This window comes from Neolamprologus brichardi, chromosome 16 (genome assembly GCF_056152115.1).
Source record: "Neolamprologus brichardi isolate AB-2024 chromosome 16, ASM5615211v1, whole genome shotgun sequence".
Lineage (NCBI taxonomy): Eukaryota > Metazoa > Chordata > Actinopteri > Cichliformes > Cichlidae > Neolamprologus > Neolamprologus brichardi.
The window spans coordinates 36,653,091-36,673,109 of NC_142119.1; the positions used below are offsets into that span (position 1 = coordinate 36,653,091).

General features: G+C 45.5%; 1 protein-coding gene across 2 annotated transcripts in view; it reads left to right on the plus strand.

Moving 5' to 3' along the window:
- Positions 1–20,019, plus strand: part of raph1a (Ras association (RalGDS/AF-6) and pleckstrin homology domains 1a) — a 65,038-nt gene that overhangs the window by 36,988 nt on the left and 8,031 nt on the right. For both annotated transcript variants that reach the window (XM_006806636.2, XM_087852985.1), the window contains 16 exons: positions 1,961–2,095; positions 2,183–2,291; positions 2,504–2,643; positions 2,728–2,970; positions 3,232–3,387; positions 3,565–3,735; positions 7,951–8,025; positions 12,121–12,198; positions 14,426–14,500; positions 14,597–14,681; positions 17,355–17,476; positions 17,941–18,006; positions 18,115–18,258; positions 18,337–18,447; positions 18,552–18,650; positions 19,323–19,443. In XM_006806636.2, coding sequence (XP_006806699.2) covers positions 1,961–2,095; positions 2,183–2,291; positions 2,504–2,643; positions 2,728–2,970; positions 3,232–3,387; positions 3,565–3,735; positions 7,951–8,025; positions 12,121–12,198; positions 14,426–14,500; positions 14,597–14,681; positions 17,355–17,476; positions 17,941–18,006; positions 18,115–18,258; positions 18,337–18,447; positions 18,552–18,650; positions 19,323–19,443 — 1,930 coding nt within the window. The remainder of the gene's footprint in view (positions 1–1,960; positions 2,096–2,182; positions 2,292–2,503; positions 2,644–2,727; positions 2,971–3,231; positions 3,388–3,564; positions 3,736–7,950; positions 8,026–12,120; positions 12,199–14,425; positions 14,501–14,596; positions 14,682–17,354; positions 17,477–17,940; positions 18,007–18,114; positions 18,259–18,336; positions 18,448–18,551; positions 18,651–19,322; positions 19,444–20,019) is intronic.

Genomic DNA, 20,019 nt, shown 5'->3' on the forward strand with positions numbered 1-20,019 from the left:
AGCCACCCTGGGGCGTACTGACAGAGGCGAGGCTGCTGGACACTGGCGCCACCGGCCCCTCTGACCACCACCAGTAGGCAACGGGTGAAGCGTCTTGCCCAAGGACACAACGACCGAGACTGTCCAAGCCGGGGCTCGAACCGGCAACCTTCCGATTACGAGACAAACTCCCAACTCTTGAGCCACGATCGAGACAAACGTTCCTCCAGCTGATTTCAGCACCACTTACTTTCCGTCCTTCTGCTTCGCTCCAAACTTTTTTTGAGCCGACTTCAAAATCATCATATTTTCAATGAAATAATAAAACGTCAGTTTGAACATTTCCTGTTGTTTTATGAAATAAATGTGGATTTCTGAGAGCTGCACATCATTACTTTCTGTCTCCATTGGGTTGATATCACATCATGTAGCCAGACAGTCTTTGACGTTAGCGGGTCCACCATGAGACGCATCGCTAGGTTAGCTGTATTCATGGTCTGAGGGCTTTCCCATATTCTATATATGCTGTGTTAATATGGGTGTCGTGAGTGTCAGTGCAAATAAAACAAGCTAAGATTATTTTAATGTATCACCTTTCTACTATTGTTACTGTGTTTTTATGCTAGCTATTTTATGCTAGCTATTTTAGAACATTTCCTGTTGTTTTATGAAATAAATGTGGGTTTTTGAGAGCTGCACATCATTTCTTTCTCTTTTCATTTTACACAACTTTCCCGTTTTTCCTGCATTGGGTTGATATCACATCATGTAGCCAGACAGTCTTTGACGTTTGCGGGTCCACCATGAGACGCATCGCTAGGTTAGCTGTATTCATGGTCTGAGGGCTTTCCCATATTCTATATATGCTGTGTTAATATGGGTGTCAGTGCAAATAAAACAAGCTAAGGTTATTTTAATGTGTCACCTTTCTACTATTGTTACTGTGTTTTTATGCTAGCTATCTTCTTACTATTAGCTTCTGACATAAATGCTCATGTGATGCTTGTGTAACTCTGGCGAATAAAAGTATATTTGCAATTATTTCTTCAAAGTTAAGCGATTCATTCAGCTAAACTGTTGTCAGCAGTGTTTTTATTTACCAAAGACATTAGCTTGTAGCTGGAATTAGCCTGTTGACTAAATCGATGTTTGGTTGCAGTTCATGGTTTTACTTTGATGAACCGTTGGAGCGTTGGTTTCATTACAATAGGATGTGTTTGCTGCTGGTTGTCAGCAAAGTATTTAACAGCTGCTGTGTCTCTGATCTGTTTCTCAGTATATTTAAATAACTCTGACGTTAATCAAAGCAACGCTCCCTCGCTCTGTCTGGGTACACAGACAGTTAACCTCTCTTAACCTTTCCCCTCTATCTTCATTTCTGGCTTCTCTTTAGCTCTGTGGAAACAAACCACTCCAACTCTTCCTGTGAATCAGACTCAAAGGGGTCGAGAAATTAAAAAGTTATCTTTATGTCATTTATAGAAAATGTTGTTTTTGACCACAATGTCAAAAATATCGAGACTGAAGGTCAAAGGACCAAACAGCGTAACAGCTGATGACTTGTCTTATCGCCTTATCATTTAAACTTGAGTCCATTTACTGGTTATGGAGGGTCACTAACCATCATTTGGGCTTATTAAAGGTGTGCATCTTAATAATTCCAATCTGAGAGATTATCAGACTACAAATATATTCTGAGCAGCTTCTAATGTGCATTTGAATTGTTGGAAAATCCCAAAGGAGACGATGAACATCTCGGGGACGTCAGAGTCCATCCTGTCTACTTTGAAGCCGGAGCCCTGCCCCCCGTCGATTTATTATACGTTAACCACTTGCACTGAATTTGCAGCTTTCACACAACAAGCTTCAGTCAGGGTTTAATACGGGTGTAGTACACACTATTGACCACCAGATGGAGCACAGAGCTCACAGGTTTCCCTGAAGGTGCAGCATTAGTGAGCGTGACTCTTCTTACCCTCAGATGGATCAGTTGTCAGATGAGGAGGTGGAGGTCAGAGAGGAGGAGGAGGAGGAAGAGGAGGACAGTGACAAGGAGGACCAGGACCTGGATAAGATGTTCGGTGCCTGGCTGGGGGAGCTGGACAAACTGACGCAGGTACACAGAGCATGAACAGTCCACGCTTATCTGTGTTAGAAATGCAGCTGCATGTAAACGCTCTTTCTGCTTCTCCTGCCATCCCAGAGCCTGGACGACGGTCGCTCAGAGCGACCGCCTCAGGAGAAGCCTCCGCTCAGACAGGAGACCAACATAGCCAACTTCTCCTACAGGTTCTCCATGTACAACATCAACGGTCAGACATTTTTATTCTTCTTCGTCGTATTTATTTGCCCTGATGTTTGGTTAAAGATAAACTCTGTCGGTACATCTTCAGTTACCATAAAGCGTCATGCTGGTCTATAATGAACGACCTTCTCCGTACAGATCGCTGACCTTTCTACTGTTCTTGCAGCCATGCCTGCTTCCTCCTCTCTGTTCCTGCCTCACATCCTTCTGTCTCTGCAGAGGCCTTGAATCAGAGGGAGAACGTGGACCTTGATGCTCTCATGGCCGACCTCTGCTCCATCGAACAGGAACTCAGCACCGTCAACGCCAAACCGAACAGCTCTGGTAGCATGGCCCGTCTGGGCATAACCGACACCAAGGTACGCACAATCATCCCTCTGGTCGCTGGCTGTACGTTTGCCGACTGTGCCTCGGTAACGCTTTCTTTTTCCTCGTCTCTCCAGGTTCGCCAGAAGCCCCCAGCTGGGCGCAGCAGCAGGCAGCAGCCAGCAGGGGGCAGCGGCGGCGCTGCCGGCAGCGGTAGTAACAGCGTTAGCGGTGGGGGTGGCAGCAGCGGGGCGAGCAGCAGCAGCAGCAGCACCAGGGCGTCACCGGCCGGCACCATCAGAGCTCCCGCTGGGCAGCACGGGCGACCGGCCCTGGCTTCTAACTTCAGCCTGGATGACATCACAGCGCAGCTGGAGAAGGTGACAGTAAAAAGGACACGTTTGATTTTATGTCGGGACTCAACTTAACCCTAACTTCCAGATGCTTCCTAGTTAGTTTTGTGCAGATGTTGGGCCTGAACATGTGACACAGCCCTGATATTAGTGGGTAAAACCTTCATCAAGCACCACCTGCACCACCTGTCACTGATGACACATCCACAGCACCACCGACGCGCTCCCTTCCTGCAGACGTACTCGGTCTGTCCTTTATCTCATTTCTTCTGTTTGCGTCTCCTTCAGGCGTCGCTCAGTATGGACGAAGCTGCTCGTCAGAGCTCCTCCCACTCTCTCAGCTCCGCCTCCTCCTTCGCATCCTCAGCCACGATGCGAAGGCCCGGATCCTCTCAGAGGCAGCATCGCCGCACAGGGTCGGTGGGCACGGTCAGCGAGCATGAGGTAAGAGCAGAGCTTGTGCTTCATCACAACAACAAGCAGCTTGTTAGTAGTTAAACAGCAAACTGCTGTCTGAGCATCATCTCAGCGTTTTATTATCTCTGCTCGTCCAGCGTTTGTGTCCAGTCTGAAGATGACAGCGCCTCTCTCCTTCTTATTTCTCCTGCTTTGCCACTTTAGGCGCGTTCGATCGTCCACTCGTCACGCTCCTCCGTCACCTCAGCATCCGGAGTTTCCGTTAACTCGGCTTCTTCCATGGACTCGCTGGACAGCGTCCTGTGCGCTGACTCAGACGGCCAGCAGGTGGCGCCCCCGGCAGAAGGAGCCGGTCGAGGTCATCCCAACACAGAGGTACACGGCGCTCTGTCTGTGCTGCTTTAGCTGAACGTAACTGTAGATAATGTGATGACGAGTAAACTCACAAACAAGGAGGTCATCTGGTTGGTTAGAGGTTAAAAGTACAGATATTCACTGCCTGGCGTTACACCGCCTTTGTTACAACGAGCCGAGTAAGCACATCACAGTGACGTGTGACGTGCAGCTCAGGAAGTCCAAACATAAATGCACACAAGTTCTGTTCATTTAGTTTATTCCTGCAGTAGGTTGAGGGTGAAAATCCGCTGATAAAGAAACATCTGCATGATGTTATTAATGGATGCATCATTCCAGTGCTGCAGCTGGAGACGAGTGTAAAACGTGTACACTGCAGTTTCCAACAGCATGAACGTTTCCATAGACTGTATGTAAAAGATGGACATCATGACAATAACACAGCCTTAAACAGTCCAGCAGGAGGCAGCATAACTACAGTTGTCCTTACTTCCTGTGTGACTACTGCAGCCTCGTGTCTGTTCAGTAAACTCAGACTGACGATAAATGGATCAGTGACTGTTGTGTAGCTGTCAGTCTGATTCTTCCCTCCCTCCATGGTCAAAACGCATCAGTTCATACGTGTTCTCCTTAAAGACAAAGGAAGCCGAAGCCCTCAGAGCCACACAGTGTGGAAGTGTAGTAGTACTAGTGTGGGTGAGCACTGGGTGAACCCCCACCAATACTAACAACCGGCCCAATCCCAACATACACATATACAAGTGAATAATCAATTTCAGAATTATCATTGGCAGCTGCCGATGGTTCAGATGGGACAGGAGGCTGTGGTTCATGCTGCCTGACAAAGTTTAACGACAGAGATCGTGCTCTCATATTGCACTGCTGGAAATAGTTTATTTTGATGCATATGCTGCTTTTTTGCAAATTTGCATCATAATATTTATTTTCGTTTTTCCTGCAGTGTATAAAAATTGGTGTATTTCAAAAATAAAACTATGAAGACACTCAAAATAAATTTCCTGTGGTGGGAAACTATTTTGTGCAACTTTTTTGTATTTACAGTTTTGAGGGATAAGCCTCTTAAATTTCTCTAACTAGAAATATATGTTAAAAAAACAAAAACGATTTTACATTTTTTTGTAGTTTATTGCACTTTTTTGCAATTTATGTAATTACTATGCACTTAATGCAGACATATTATTAAAATTTAGGCTGTAATGGTTGTATTGATGTATAGCAACTTGAAATGCTCCCAAAAATGGCTCCACAGCATGTAAACATATAATATAAGCTCTGGCGGACTTGGTTCTATGGTAGGTCTTAAAGGGTTAACCCCCAACGAGTAACTGTAGCCGTCTTTTCCCATGAGACTCAGTGTTTGGGACCAACGATGCAACGTCACACTGTTTCCTCTCCAACAACCTTGTCGGCTGTTTGTTACTGGTGTGCTTCTTCTTCTTCTTCCTTGCTGAGGAAGTGGAACCTCAAACCTTGTTTAACAAAAACCAACGAGCTCCACTCAAACGAACAGGGCCACTGCTCCAGTTTGTCTGAGAGAGCAGAGAAGAAGGAATATTAGAATAATGGAAGAAGCGAGAGTGAGTCAGCGTGTGAGACATGTTAGCAACACAAAACATGCAAATACTGAGAGGGCTGAGGAAGAAAGACTCACAGAGGAGGAAGAGGAGAAGTGCTGTGTTTGCTGGAGCATTTCTCCCACGAGCTCATTAGAAAGTGGGACTCGTGCAGTCTGAATCACCGAAGCTCTCACTCTGACCGCGGGCAGCAAAAATAACCTCGTCTCAGTAAATTGAACTTTCTAGTTACGGACGCACAAAGGTTTAGTCAGACATGAGCTCTGAGTCAGTGGGAGCCTGATTGTGGTTCAGTTTTCTCTGTCAGCACACAGCAGAGATATGTTGATGTTGGATGTTTGAAAGTCTGATCGTAGAAACACAGTTTCGTCAGTATCAGTGACGCATCATCAGCTTTGATAGGAAACTGTGATGGAAGCACACGAGCTGCAGGAATCGAACTTAAGCATGAATATAAGGAATGTTTCAATACTTGGATGAAATCCTTCAGTCGTTGCCATGAAAACAGTCACATGTTGTGCTTCATCATGCTAACAGCAGCTTTAAATGTTAGCGTGTTTCAGTACAGAAGATTTATTTGTGGTGAAATTAAAAACATTTTAACTAAGTGACGTCACGTTACTTTAGATAAAAAATCAACTGTCAGCATTTACATGCTAGCAAGTCTGTAGTGTAACGCATGGAGTTGTTAACAGTGTTGTAACTGGTGTGTATGACAATCAGACACCTTTGGCTTCACCACGCACTCTGGTTAGATTACGCTGAGTTAGTAGTTATGATTATTATTATTAGTCTATTATTGTCTTGTAAACACATTGAGCTGCTCTAAAGGGCACCAACAGTGTCATAATTCCCGAGAGCGTTCCATTCAGAATATTTAGTATCCCAGTCGTGTTTCCAGCCTCGCCTTCCTACATGCGACAGGACACGTAGCAGCTCTTTTCATCACACACACTGTGCACGGGTCAGTTATGTGTGTCTGACCTAAATATTATTTTTAATCTGCGGCTGTTACAGCAGACCTAATGCTTTCTATAAAATAGTTTCTAGAGATTGAAGCAAATGTGCAGTGATCAGATTATTGAAGAGGATGGTTCAGCATCAGATTTTAACATCAGCCCCAAAACAGCAGGTCAGATGAAAGAAGCTGTGTCATTGTTTAAAGTGCCTCATGTGTGTTTGGTCAGAGTTCACTGTAGAGACACACTCAGTGATGCCACAGACTCGTCTGCAGTTTCTTTAGCTTTGCCTTTAACTTTGAGTAAACTGTACATTTAGTGAATCAGTCGTAAACACTGTGTTTTACCGTAGAGCTGCTGAGACTCACTGTGCTCGTTTCTGTTTACATGATTTAGCCGTGACGTCATGTTTCCCACATTATTACCCAAACTGCAAACTAAACAGTTTGTCCTTGAATCCATTCAGCATGTTTGGCACCATTTTCCTTTATGGAAAACTGCACAGGAACAGTCTCGTTGTGCTCCTGTATTTATTGTGGTTTTCAGAGAATATTTGCATTTGCAGAGACGTATAAAACCTGAAAGTCTCCACTGTGACACCGACTGCCTGACACTAAGTGCTCTTTGCCATCACCGTCGTGGTCCTGCGAACCCACAGCGTCTCCGTGATTATTATTTATATAGCACATTTAAAAACCCGAAGGCACAAAGTGCTTCACAGTAATATGCAGAGTCAACATAAGTCAATAACAGGGTACAAGCACAGACAGGATAGAGGCACTAAGGGTAGCATATACAAAGAGAACAATAAAGGGCCCAGTACAGACCCCTGGGGCACACCACAGCAGAGAAGGATCTATCTGTGAGGTAAGAATTAAACCAGTTAAGGGCAGAACCCTTGATGCCTCCTCAAGTATATTATGATCAACCAGGTCAAAGGCTGAACACAGATCCAATAAAACTAAAACGGCAGAGTCAGCAAATACAAGAAGATCATTATAAGTAAGAGACACACTGGTTTGTATTAGCTAGTGTTGGAGCCCATTCGTGGACGTCTGCTTGTGCTGCCTCCTGCTGACTATTTGAGAGAATGCAGGTTTAATGCTTTCAAATCCAGAAATGACGACACGGATCTTTTACAAACATCAGCCCAAAGTCCTCAATTAACTGGTGTCTTTGCACTTTGTGGTCATGTGACTGTTTTGTAGTTTATTTTAAACCCCTCAAACTTCACCCAGGGTCCAACATGATGACATGATTGTGTTAGTAGAGTCGGCTCAGTCTGGTCTCTGCAGACGATGTTTTTACAAACTGTTGAGCCGTATCAGTGAACTGAACTGAACTTGTGCAGGTATCCGTGGGCAGTGTGGGTTGTTTTTATGAAAACAGGTTTTTGCATATGACTGTCTAATGATCTGTGTCTTAATCTCTTGACATCAGCAGTAAGTTTGCATTTGTGCTACATGCCACACATAAACAGGTTGCAGTCAGGCTTAACCTCACGTGGGTCACTGGGATGTAACATCCTTCCATTAAGAGCTGATGAGCTTTAACGTGTTTGCTGTGTGTGCAGTTCTCCTTCACAGGTGTCTGTCTCTGATCTCTGAGCTTTCTGCTAAACTACCACGTTCAACCAATCAGCAGCAGATCGATTCACCGCCACTCTCTCTTTCTCTTTCAAGCACTCGTACTTGGACAGGGAAACCTCGCTGATTTTGAGAAACATAGCGGGAAAACCTTCTCACCTACTGACCAAGGTGACCCCCCACATACTTCTGCACACTGCCCTCACACGTCAGCATCCATCCTCTCCTCCACCTTCTTCTACAGAAGTCAAATAAACATGCATGTGCACGATAAAACAAGAGTTAACTCTGTTCAGCTCTTTGCCTTCCTTTTCTAACTGTGCTTGAACCTTGTTTTGCTTTGTGTGTGCGTCTCACTCAGCACCTGCTCGCTTTGTGTTTACAGTGATGCAAAAGCTGGTTTGCCTTCAGTCGTACCTGCAGCCAACTGCAGAGACGCTTTTGAATTAAGGTTTGCTTCATGTGTGAGTGAAGGCAAATGCTGCTTCACTGCACGTGCACGACGTGTGGCATATTTTCACTGGTGTACCAAGTCTTTGAAGGTTAAGACCACACAGGAAACAGTTGGCATAAACTCAGTCTGTACCTGCTAATGTGTCATTATTTCTGTGTGCATGTTGAGTTATGAAACCTCGCCTGGAGCACACCCACCTGTGTGGTTTTCTTTGTGCCCTGTTTGCCTGTAACTGTAAAATCTGATGTAGGATGACTTCTGATAACGAGAAGCACAGGTAAGCAGGTGTGACAGCCAACTCTTCTGTGTCTACCAGCTCAAACCAGCTCAGCTGGTGTTGGACGCTGCATTCCAGTAAAAAAGACGAAATGTGTGTGATAATATTTCATATTGTGGCATAACTCGGGCTGAATGTGACCGCTCTCCTGGACAGTTTAGGTTAGCTGCTCTGTTAGCAGAAACCCCGGTCCATAGGCTGTTCTCTGTGCTAACGAGCGTTTGGTATTGATGATGGGACCAGCTACCCGCCATATATGATAGTTACTGGGATCAGCATCCCGGCTGCTGGTGGAGATCAGCCGTTCCCGGTTTATTTTCAATAATTTTTTTATTCTTTTTTAAACTCGTTGTTATTTTTTCCCAACATTTTCATGTCTTATGTGTTTTACTGTTTATTTTGAACCGTCACTAACTGCAGTGGGAGTATTAACACTTAGCGTGGACGTCCGTGGACTCGTAGCTGTCGGAGAATCTGTGGTTCTTAAACTGCAGGTTTTATTTGTGTATTAGGAAGGCCAGCTTAAAAACCAAGTGAGTAAGAAGGCTTTATCCTGATTGGATCGGCAATGACATGATTTCATTGGAAGAAAAAAGCAACTGTGGCACTTTGATTGGATGTTACGGGAATGTGCCAAATTTGCAGGCGTAATCTCCTTTGGAGGACAGAGACGGTGATTCCCGTCCTCGGAGCATCAAACGTAGACACGTGCACACAGCGCAGCCAGCTGCCCGCGAGCTCTCGCTGGGAGGTCTTGGCATCAGCCGTCTTTGTAATAGCAGCTCATCAAACAGTGTTTAAAGCTGGACTTTTACATAGTCCTGAATGATCAAATTATACTTTCTAACGATGCAGCATTTCATTGCAGAGTATTTGTACTGTTGCTGGCTCCTGTGTCTAAAAATTCAGTGAATATACTCGAACAAATACCAGTTTTCTCACACCGCTGTGGGTCACACCGTCTTGCTGCTGCCTCCCTGCACTATTCCTGACTCTGACTCACACAACATGCTCGAGCTGTTTCTGGGAAAATGGAAACAGTCCGTGTTTTCTTTTCATTTGTGTCCCAGATTAGAGGACTCATAACGGCCCGACCATCCAGGCAGATTATGAGCTTCTGGGCCAGTCTAATTCCTGCAGCAGTGATTACACTGCGGGCGTAATTATCTGCAGTCATTAGACTGTGTGTGTGTGTGTGTGTGTGTGTGTGTGTGTGTGTGTGGATGCAGCAGGTCTGCATACTGTTTTTGTGTCAGTGTTACACTCAGTCCACCCACACTCTTGTTCACACACTGCTGGCCCAGTTGTGCGTTTCATCTGCTGTGTTTCGAGCTGCAGCACAGAGGGGACTCATCCTAGAAAACTTCAAAGGCAGAAGATCTCTCCCTGAGTACACACTCGTTTTAGTTGCTTCATAATGTAGGCCAGCTGAGTATGTGTGAGACGGAGACGATGATCATGCTGCGAGATGGAAAACAGTGATGTCAGAGGTCGGGCGTGTTCAAGTATTCAAAAATGAAACTTTTTTTAATAACACTGAATCATATTTTACTAACAGTCTTTATGGTAAATGGCCTGTATTTGTATAGCGCTTTACATATCCAGTCATCCACCCATTCACGCACTGGTGATGGCAGCTACATTGTAGCCACAGCCACCCTGGGGCAGAGGCTGCCGGACACTGGCGCCACCGGGCCGTCTGACCACCACCAGTAGGCAACCTGTGAAGTGTCTTGCCCAAGGACACAACGACCGAGACTGTCCAAGCCGGGGCTCGAACCGGCAACTTTCCGATTACAAGACGAACTCCCAACTCTTGAGCCACGATCGCCTACTTTAAGCTAACCATAGCCATCTCTCTCGGAAACGTCATCATTCATCACGATTTATCACCATTTATTAAATCAGCCTCAGTCCTGTGCCTGAGCAGCCCCTTACATCTTTAATACGTGGTGTTGGGCAGCAGCTCTCTGGGCTTTCTTTGGGCGTTAGCTGTTGTTTGTCTGACGTTCAGTCAAGCCATCGCATCAGCCCGTTAGAGCCACTTGACCCTCTCTGAGTTAATCAAGCATCAAAACGGCCCCAACTGAAAGGATAGTTTTAAAGATGTCCAGAGACACTTTGTTACTAACAGCCCATCGCAAAAACATTTGTTTCACTGGCTTTAGTCAAGTCCTGCTAAAGGTTTGACAGGAGCCCTAAAACTGATCCACCAGCAGTGAAGACATGGTCTCAGTGGAATCGGTTCAATCTGTGCACATTTGGTTTCATCACATTTTTTTCTAGGCAAAACATAAAGAAATGAAGGGTGGCTCAAAACTTTTGCACAGTGCTGTCCCTCTGAATGATTGTCTGCTTCCATATATGTTTGTTCACGACAGTTAACTGGGACCAAGTAGAATAATTAAGGTCAGTCAAGTATGGGCTCTGGATTATGAAGCTATTTATGAGCTTAGGCTGCTCGCCTCAGTGCTGCTTGGAGAATTTGGTGCGTGCGCGAATGTGTGTGTTCATCCTTCGGTGTGTTTGGGGGTGGGGGAGGGGAATGAGGGAAAGTGGCTGCTAATCTCCTCACTCACCACATGTGGCTGCTGTTTTCATGCACCTGACAGCAGAGCGCCTCCATACTTCGTGTCAGACCCCTTAAAACTGGATCCAACTCAAAGAGAATTTGAGAGGTAGAGAGGTGAGGACAGGAGAAAAGTGAACGAGGAGAGCACAGCAGGAGTCTGTGAGGAGGGGGCATGAGAGCCCGAGATAAAGAGATCAAGCTTGCACAGCAACAATGCCCCTCCCCCCAGCTGGGTGCATCTCTCCCTCCGTCTCCTCCTCTCAGTCCCTCTGTCTCGCTTGGCCGGGAGGACGTGACAGGACAGGGTCGCATCTTTCACTCTGGGATTGATACACGCGTCTGTTAGTCTGCAGATCAGCTGACGGTTGCATCAGCCTGAGCGTAAGCGTTCAGTCTGTTTGATCGTAGGTCTTGTGCCGTCGTCCTCCTCCACTCCTTCCTCTTCCTTGTTTTGACGTGATGAAGTGGCGTCTGTAGTAGCTGCGAGCGCTCCGTTTGGATAATCCAACAGCCGTGCATTAATCCAGTCTCATTTTCCTGCGCTGTCCAATAACGCGCTGATGGCGATGATTAAAATGAAGAGACGCAGGAGGAGAGGCGCGCTTGCCAGCCAAACTCTTCCCGTGGTTCCTCGTGGTTTGGGCTCCCTGAGCAGCGGCTCTCTGTGGTGGCGCTAACCTGTTCGGCTCTTTCTACATCAGCGCATCCAAAGCGTGGCGAGACGGGAAGCTGGCACACAGCCAGCTGGGAATGCATCGATCCTACCCAAACATTAAACGCCGGCATTTTCTGGAGTTGGACTTTTCTTTAATTAAACCTCGCAAATATTATTTGACATCAAGCAGACACAGAAGAGTTGGCTGTGAAATAAACGATGAACTCATGTTGGAGGAATCAGGTAGGTGACGGGCTTGATGTGAGTGACTGCTGTTTGCTTTGACTGACCGGTGTGTGTGTCTGCAGGAGGAGCAGGCTGCCAAACTGAAGGCAGAGAACATCCGACTGGCCCTCGAGAAGATCAAGGAGGCCCAGGTGAAGAAGGTGAGCCACGCGTTGTCTGGTAGCTGCGTCTGTGGCACGTGCTCGCCGCACTTTATTTTCTGGGTCAGGTCAGTGTTATTCCACACTGAGAGCTCTGGTCAGTAACAGCTGGGGTCAACACACATGCACACACACACTGAGCACTCTACATAATGACCGCTGCAAGTTAAGTTCCAATCCCAGAGAGAGGAGGGATTACCAACCTGGATTTACCCCACACACACACACACACACACACACAGCTACCTGTGTGTGTGTGTGTTGAATCATCTGTATGTTGATCCTGCACAAAGCTCCAGAAAAGTGATCTTTTGCAGCACCCTGTCTGTAAAAGCCCCCATTAGAGAAAGAGGCAGATGTGTGAACAGCTGTGTGCACAAAGCCCATAAAATCACACTCGACCCATCGCTCACGTTTTTAATAATACAAGAATGAACACTTACTGGCTGCATAGAACTGGCTCTAAAGGAAAGTGTGATATAAGGTGACTTTTGAGATGAGGTTGTTAAAAATGTAATCATGTATGTGGCAGCGCTGCCCCACCACAGAGACCAGCTCACGTTTCTGCTTTGAAATCTTTACTTTGACTCAAACGCACTGCTATCACTGCTGATTGGTGGCGATTAACACAAAGAGAACCAATCACAACAGGCCGTAATTCAACCTGACAGCAGCTGGACTTTACCAAAGCCTGCAGGAGCTGTGCTCACTCCAGCTTCTGCCAATATGAGTGTCAGATTCTACGTGCAAGCTTTCTTACTGACAACAGTGTATTCAGATGTTTTCTAACATTTGAATTCAGTTCATGATGCACTGACTTCGGTTCCCTGACATCACTGCGTAGATCAGGGCAACTCCAGGCCTCGAGGGCCAGTGTCCCTGCAGGTTTTAGATGTGTCCTTGAACCAACACAGCTGATTTAAATGGTTAAATAGATCCTCAACGTGTCCTGAAGTTCTCCAGAGGCTGGTAATGAACTAATCATGGTATTCAGGTGTGTTGACCCAAGGTGAGATATAAAACCTGCAGGACACCGGCCCTCGAGGCTGGAGTTGCCCACCCCTGGTGTAGATGATGGTAAACCTGAAGAGTCTAGAAGGTTTGCACTGTTTCGCAGCATACAGAATGACGTACACCGTACTAGGAGATGGGAGAAATATTCATATAGCAACATATTTTATCATTTTCAAAACAATGAACAAGCCTATACTATGCTAACCAATCAATGAACAAGTACTGTAAATATAAAGTAATCACGTTTGTAACTTTCTTTCAAGAAAGGCTTCAATAAAACGAGTGTAGCTCAGCATTGGTTTTAGTGTCGGAGATTTAATTAAAAACAAACAATAAATTGTGAAAACAAGAAGCTGAAAACAACGATACTATTAGCTTATATAAAACATTGTGTTAGCCATTCCTCAACCCATGAAAAGCTAACATTAGCCGGTGCGCTAGCCTAAATTAATTCAAAACAAACAATAAATTGTGGAAACAAGAAGCTGAAAACAACGATACTATTAGCTTATATAAAACATTGTGTTAGCCATTCCTCAACCCATGAAAAGCTAACATTAGCCAGTGCGCTAGCCTAAATTAATTCAAAACAAACAATAAATTGTGAAAATAAGAAGCTGAAAACAACGATACTATTAGCTTATATAAAACATTGTGTTAGCCATTCCTCAACCCATGAAAAGCTAACATTAGCCAGTGCGCTAGCCTAAATTAATTCAAAACAAACAATAAATTGTGAAAACAAGAAGCTGAAAACAACGATACTATTAGCTTATATAAAACATTGTGTTAGCCATTCCTCAACCCATGAAAAGCTAACATTAGCCAGTGCGCTAGCCTAAAGTAATTAAAAACAAACAATAAATTGTGAAAACAAGAAGCTGAAAACAACGATACTATTAGCTTATATAAAACATTGTGTTAGCCATTCCTCAACCCATGAAAAGCTAACATTAGCCAGTGCGCTAGCCTAAAGTTATTAAAAACAAACAATAAATTGTGAAAACAAGAAGCTGAAAAGAACGATACTATTAGCTTATATAAAACATTGTGTTAGCCATTACCCATGAAAAGCTAACATTAGCCAGTGCGCTAGCCTAAAAAGGAAACGCTAGTTGCTAGCAACATTAGCCTGACTAAGGTTAGCCTTACGAGATGTTAGCAGCTCACATTTAGCCGTGTTACGTACTCTGCTCTCTCCTCCTGCTCACAGCTGGTGATTCGTGTTCATCTGTCAGACGAGAGCTCAAAGACCATGATGGTGGATGAACGACAAACGGTCAGACAGGTACGGCTCCTGCTGCTCGGTGTAGCCATGCAGTTAGTTTAAAAAGCAGTAGAGTATGAGCACAGCGCTAATCTCACAGTATGTCCCTGTCTTTAGGTTCTGGACAGTTTGCTGGAAAAATCTCACTGTGGCTACAGTGCGGACTGGTCACTGGTGGAAACCATCAGCGAGTTGCAGATGGGTGAGTGCACGTGCACACAGAGGCTCCTCTGTCTGCTCATGACGTCATGTGTACTCCTTTTTCCTGAAAGCAAACACAGGGAGAGAAGTTACTAAAAAATTATATAATATGTTGGGTTTATAATGTGCAGCACTGCTAAAAGTTCGTGTTGAGGGTCCCTGATGTGTACAGACTAATGCAAACCCTTCACACAGCACACAGAGAGGTTTCCACCACAAACGCGTTCCAGTTCAGTCCTCCAAAATCCCAAATACACGTCCGTCTGACCAGTGGGCCAGAAATGGGAAGGGAAAGAGGAGCATAAAAATAAACACACACACTCAGCAGCATATTAAACATATCAGGTCCCCATAAGGAGAATCATGTGCTAACGGCTGTCTAAATGACTCGGGTAAAGTTTGTAGCATGCGTGCTTGTTGTTTTTGTCTGCTTCCACTTGTCTTTGCACTAGGATGATGTCGGAGTAAATGTGCAGTTATATTCGTTGTGTTCCCACTAGTGCTGTCAGCGTTAATCTGAAATGACGTTAACGCCACAACACGCCAAATCTCCGTTAACGAGCTACCGCGGATCGCCCTGTGCGTGGGGCTGGACGGCCAACACGTTAACGAGCTAACAGCGCTAACTGCGCTAACGAGCTAACTGCGCTAACGAGCTAACTGCGCTAACACACTAGTTCCCACCCATGTAATTGAGCACTGCTGGCACATCCGACATACAGTTTTACTTTAGTCCATGACACGCTTACCTTCAGGGTCATACGTCACATGAAAACCAAAATAGTTCCAAAGGCCAGATCTGAATGAGGGTGGGGGAGGTTCAATTTGCCATGTTGCAACGAGCTTAGCTTCTGTCTCGCTAGCTTGCTCTGCTCTCAGTGGATCTGCGTTCGACTACTCCGCCTAGGCTGCACTGTCGAGCGCAGATCCACTGAGTTCTCAACACAGACAGCATCGTCAGAAGGAAAGTTGATAAAATAAATTAAACATTTGTATTGTTCGATACATATGCGTACCGAACCGAAAGCACTGTATCGAACGGTTCAATATCGATACGAGTATCGTTGCACCCCTAATATACATATATATATATCACAGATGGCAAATGCAGTATGAAAGTACAGCTGGTGGCTGCAGTGGACGCTTAGATGACCTCATGCCTAAACACCAGCTGCTGTGATCCACACTCAGAGCCTGAGTCATACTTTTCTAAACTGTTCCCATATTTACACATGGACACTATGTGACGTGCCTTCTTTTTGACGTCCCACGCTGCTGCACGTACTTCCAGTCATACAGTCTTTGTCTCCAAAAGTTGATTCTGTTCATCTGGACGTAGCGTTTTGTGGGAGAAACGTTTCATCATCATCAGGTGACTTCTTCAGTCTCAGCTGACTGCAGGTTTCAATCTTATAAACAGTACATTTGCATAATGACTGAAACCAGCCCAATGAAGGAACAATGGGCTGGGAGGTCAGTTCCTTAATCGTAATTATGCAAATTCTCATTGATCAACAACCACTGATCAATGGCCATGAGTCCCATTCACAGAGAGTTGGGGAATGGCTGCAATCATACAGTCTTTGGGAAAACATCTTCCAGGTGAAATTATAGGCTCAGGCACTTATTTTGGGACAAAAATATGGAGCATTGTTTTGATCAGATATGGCTGATGAGCAGTGGTTGACAGATGTTACGGTTCGGCCCGTCACTGTCACATCTGGTTTAGCATCACTGTAGCTCCGTGTTCAATGTGAGCTCTTAGAAACTGAACCTGGTTTTATGGTCATCAATCAACAAGAGGGTTCTTTTAAAAATCTCACACTGTTCATTCAGTGAGTTTAACCAAACTAGTGAAGCTCAGCTCTGGTGTTTAGCTTAGATGTGTAATTGTATTTAGTGATGTTTCGCCATCAGTGACAGCACAGATATTCAGCTGCAAACACACTTCCTTTGGGGGTTGTTGCGTGTATGTAGCACACACTGTACTACAAGCTTCGCCTCAGTGTAACAGACTTTGACACACACACACACACACACAGTCTGTTTGTAGGTCCGGTGCAGTGATGCGTGTGATCTAACCTACATCTTCAGGGCTTCTGCTGAATTGCGGTCAGCAGTGTTATGAAAGAGAGGGACGTCAAAGTGTGTTTGATCACATTGAGCTAAAGCTTCCTCGTTTACACAAATCCACACGTCTCTAAAAGCTCTGCTTACAACCACAATCTGGGTTAGATTTAAATCAAGCTGCACTAATTAATCAAGTAAGTGATGCTTTCCACGTCGATTTCCACACCGCCACCAGCACCCTGCTGGGCACCAGCAATAAATTGACTTCCTGTTTGAGACCTGAAGCTGATGTCACTGCACAGTAGGAATAGTCTGCTTCTGCCGATTGAAGGAAAGCTGACGTGTATCAACAAACACGCCTCTTTAATCACACGTTAGCATTCATAAACTGGTCAAAAAACTCACATCAGAACATTTTTGGGTTGTTATTGTAAGAAAATAAAAAGTCTCCTGTTGTGAGATTTTAAACGTGGACGTACGGAAAGCTGAAAGGGCAGCGGTGACATTTCCAGATCTTTAGCTCGTGTGAAACATCTGTTTGAAAGTGTTAGCGGTGGACTAGCAGTGATTTTAACGCTGCGGTCTGGACTTTGACTGTATGCAGAGCGGATCTTTGAGGATCACGAGAACCTCGTGGAGAACCTGCTGAACTGGACCCGAGACAGCCAGAACCGCCTGATGTTCACTGAGCGTATCGAGAAGTATGCTCTGTTCAAAAACCCCCAGGTGAGGCACATGCACATGTAAAGCACCCTGCAATGATGACCCCATGTTCAAAAGTTCAGCAATCGGCTCATAAGAATCGTTTGGGTGTCCTCCAGTTTGTCAGAACTCAAGTTTTCTGTCAGAGGAGGTGCAGAAGCTTCCAGGCAAATCTTGTAAATGGTAACAGGTAATGAGCAAGGTGGGGAAGTGGCGTGTTGTCACTCACAGCGCCGCAGGACACCGCTCTCATTCATGGGGACGGATTTGCATGTTGCACCAGCTTGGAGGGTTCCCAGTGGAGCCTCAGATCTCCACATGCAGCATAGTGCAGGTCACAGCAGGACTTTTTCCTGAACATTAGGGTCGACCTTAAACCAGAAGTTGGACAATAATGAGCCGATTGCTGCGACTTCTCGACCGAACCTTCTCTTGGACTTCCTGCTCCTCACCTCGCCCTTCTTTCTCATGCTCACTGTCTCCTGCAGAACTACTTGTTGGGGAGGAAGGAGACATGCGAGATGGCCGAGAGGAACAAGGAGGCTCTGTTAGAGGTCGGTCTCTTTCCTCATCAGATTCCCTTCTGTTGGATCCTGACATGAAATGCTGGCTAAACATGTAGAACGAGACTGTACGTGATGGTTTTAATTTTTGTATGTCAGGAGTGTTTCGGGGGCAGCTCCGTGTCCGTCCCTGAGATGGAGGGCGTCTTATGGCTGAAGGAGGATGGCAAAAAGTCCTGGAAGAAGCGCTACTTTCTGCTGAGGGCTTCGGGCATCTACTACGTTCCCAAGGGCAAGGCCAAGGTGTGTAATGGAGGCGGCACGTTGTCATACAGCCAGAAGTGTTTGGTGCAAAGTTGTGAGATGTGTGTGTTTGTGTAGGCATCCAGAGACCTGGCGTGTTTCCTGCAGCTGGATCATGTTAATGTCTACCTTGGTCAGGACTACAAGAGCAAGTACAAGGCTCCCACAGACTACTGCATGGTGCTGAAGGTAGGTGGGCATGATCCTCCACTGCCATCTAGTGGTGAGAAACTGTAGTGACGCTTGGATGGGTCTAATAGTATCCAGTGAGTTAATGCAGTGTGTTTTTGTAGCACCCTCAGATCCAGAAGAAGTCCCAGTACATCAAATATCTCTGCTGTGATGATGTCAGAACCCTGCAGCAGTGGGTCAACAGTATCCGCATCGCTAAGGTAACCGTTTCACACAGTCTCCCTGTCACATCACACCACGGCGCTAATTTGAGATGATTCACTCGTAGTGTATGATGTTGGTGCGGCTCACAGACTGGGACACAGGGCCATGCTGGAGCACCATGAAAAACTGGGAAACTGTTCTGGATATGAAAACGAGTATAAATTGAAGAGTTTGCCAGTGTTTAGGATGTTGTTGTTTATTTAAAAACAAACAACAACAACTCCTGTTTTTACATGTCTTTATCCTGTCTTCCTTCTCTCACCCCAACCAATCACAGCAGATGGCCCCGCCCCTCCCTGAGCCTGGTTCTGCTGGAGGTTTCTTCCTGTTAAAAGGGAGTTTTTCCTTCCCACTGTCGCCAAAGTGCTTGTTCATAGGGGGTCATATGATTGTTGGGTTTTTCTCTGTATCTATGAAGCGCCTTGAGGCGACTTTTGTTGTGATTTGGCGCTATATAAATAAAATTGAATTGAATTGAATTGTTAAATTATGTGTTTTAGCTCTAATTCTTTTCCCTGTACCAGCTAACTTTGCCAAACGTTAAGCGCTCTGATTGCCTGTGTGCTCCTTTTCTCAGCCCACCTGTTTATCAGAGTGTGTAACCTGTGACTTGACTTGCTGAAGCTGCCTTTCTTCTGTAAAGTGTCACCTGTGTATGTGTCCATCAGTACGGGAAGCAGCTGTACATCAACTTCCAGGAAGCGATGAGGAGGTCGGAGGCAGCCTATGATTGGTCCTCCCTGTCTTCGTCTTCCATCAAGTCTGGATCCAGCTCCTCCAGCCTTCCAGGTCCGTGTGCCTCCTTTGGTTGAGATCATTCACTGGCTGGTAGGGCGGGGCCATATCATCCCGTTCATGGTAATACGGTGTAATGTTGGGCAACCATAAGAAAATGAAATATCACGATAGAATATGGGTAAAACGCGCATGCGCAGTGCCTTTGTTTACATACGCACATGGCAGCAACGCAGAATGAAAAGAGTGAAAGTGGATCGTTCAATGAAACGGATGACCCACAACTGGTTTGTAAAAATGCTGCAGCTTCACTGGTGTGGAACTGGTTTAGCTTTCGTCAGATACACAACAAAGCACGATTTTTGGTAGCGCATGCTAGCGGGCCGTCGTTATTACCGTGTTGTTTGGAAAATACGGCGCACTTAAAATCATCCTTTGATTTTTCTGAAAGTCGACAGAGCCCCTTATAATCCCGTGTGCCTTATGTATGAATTCTGGTTGTGTTTACTGACCTCGAGACGATTTTATGTGCACGGCGCTCGAAAATCTGTCAGATGTTTCAGTACGACTTTGCTAAGCTACGAAGCCGCACCGCTTGATGGATTGTTGGAGCGTTACGGCATCGTAGGC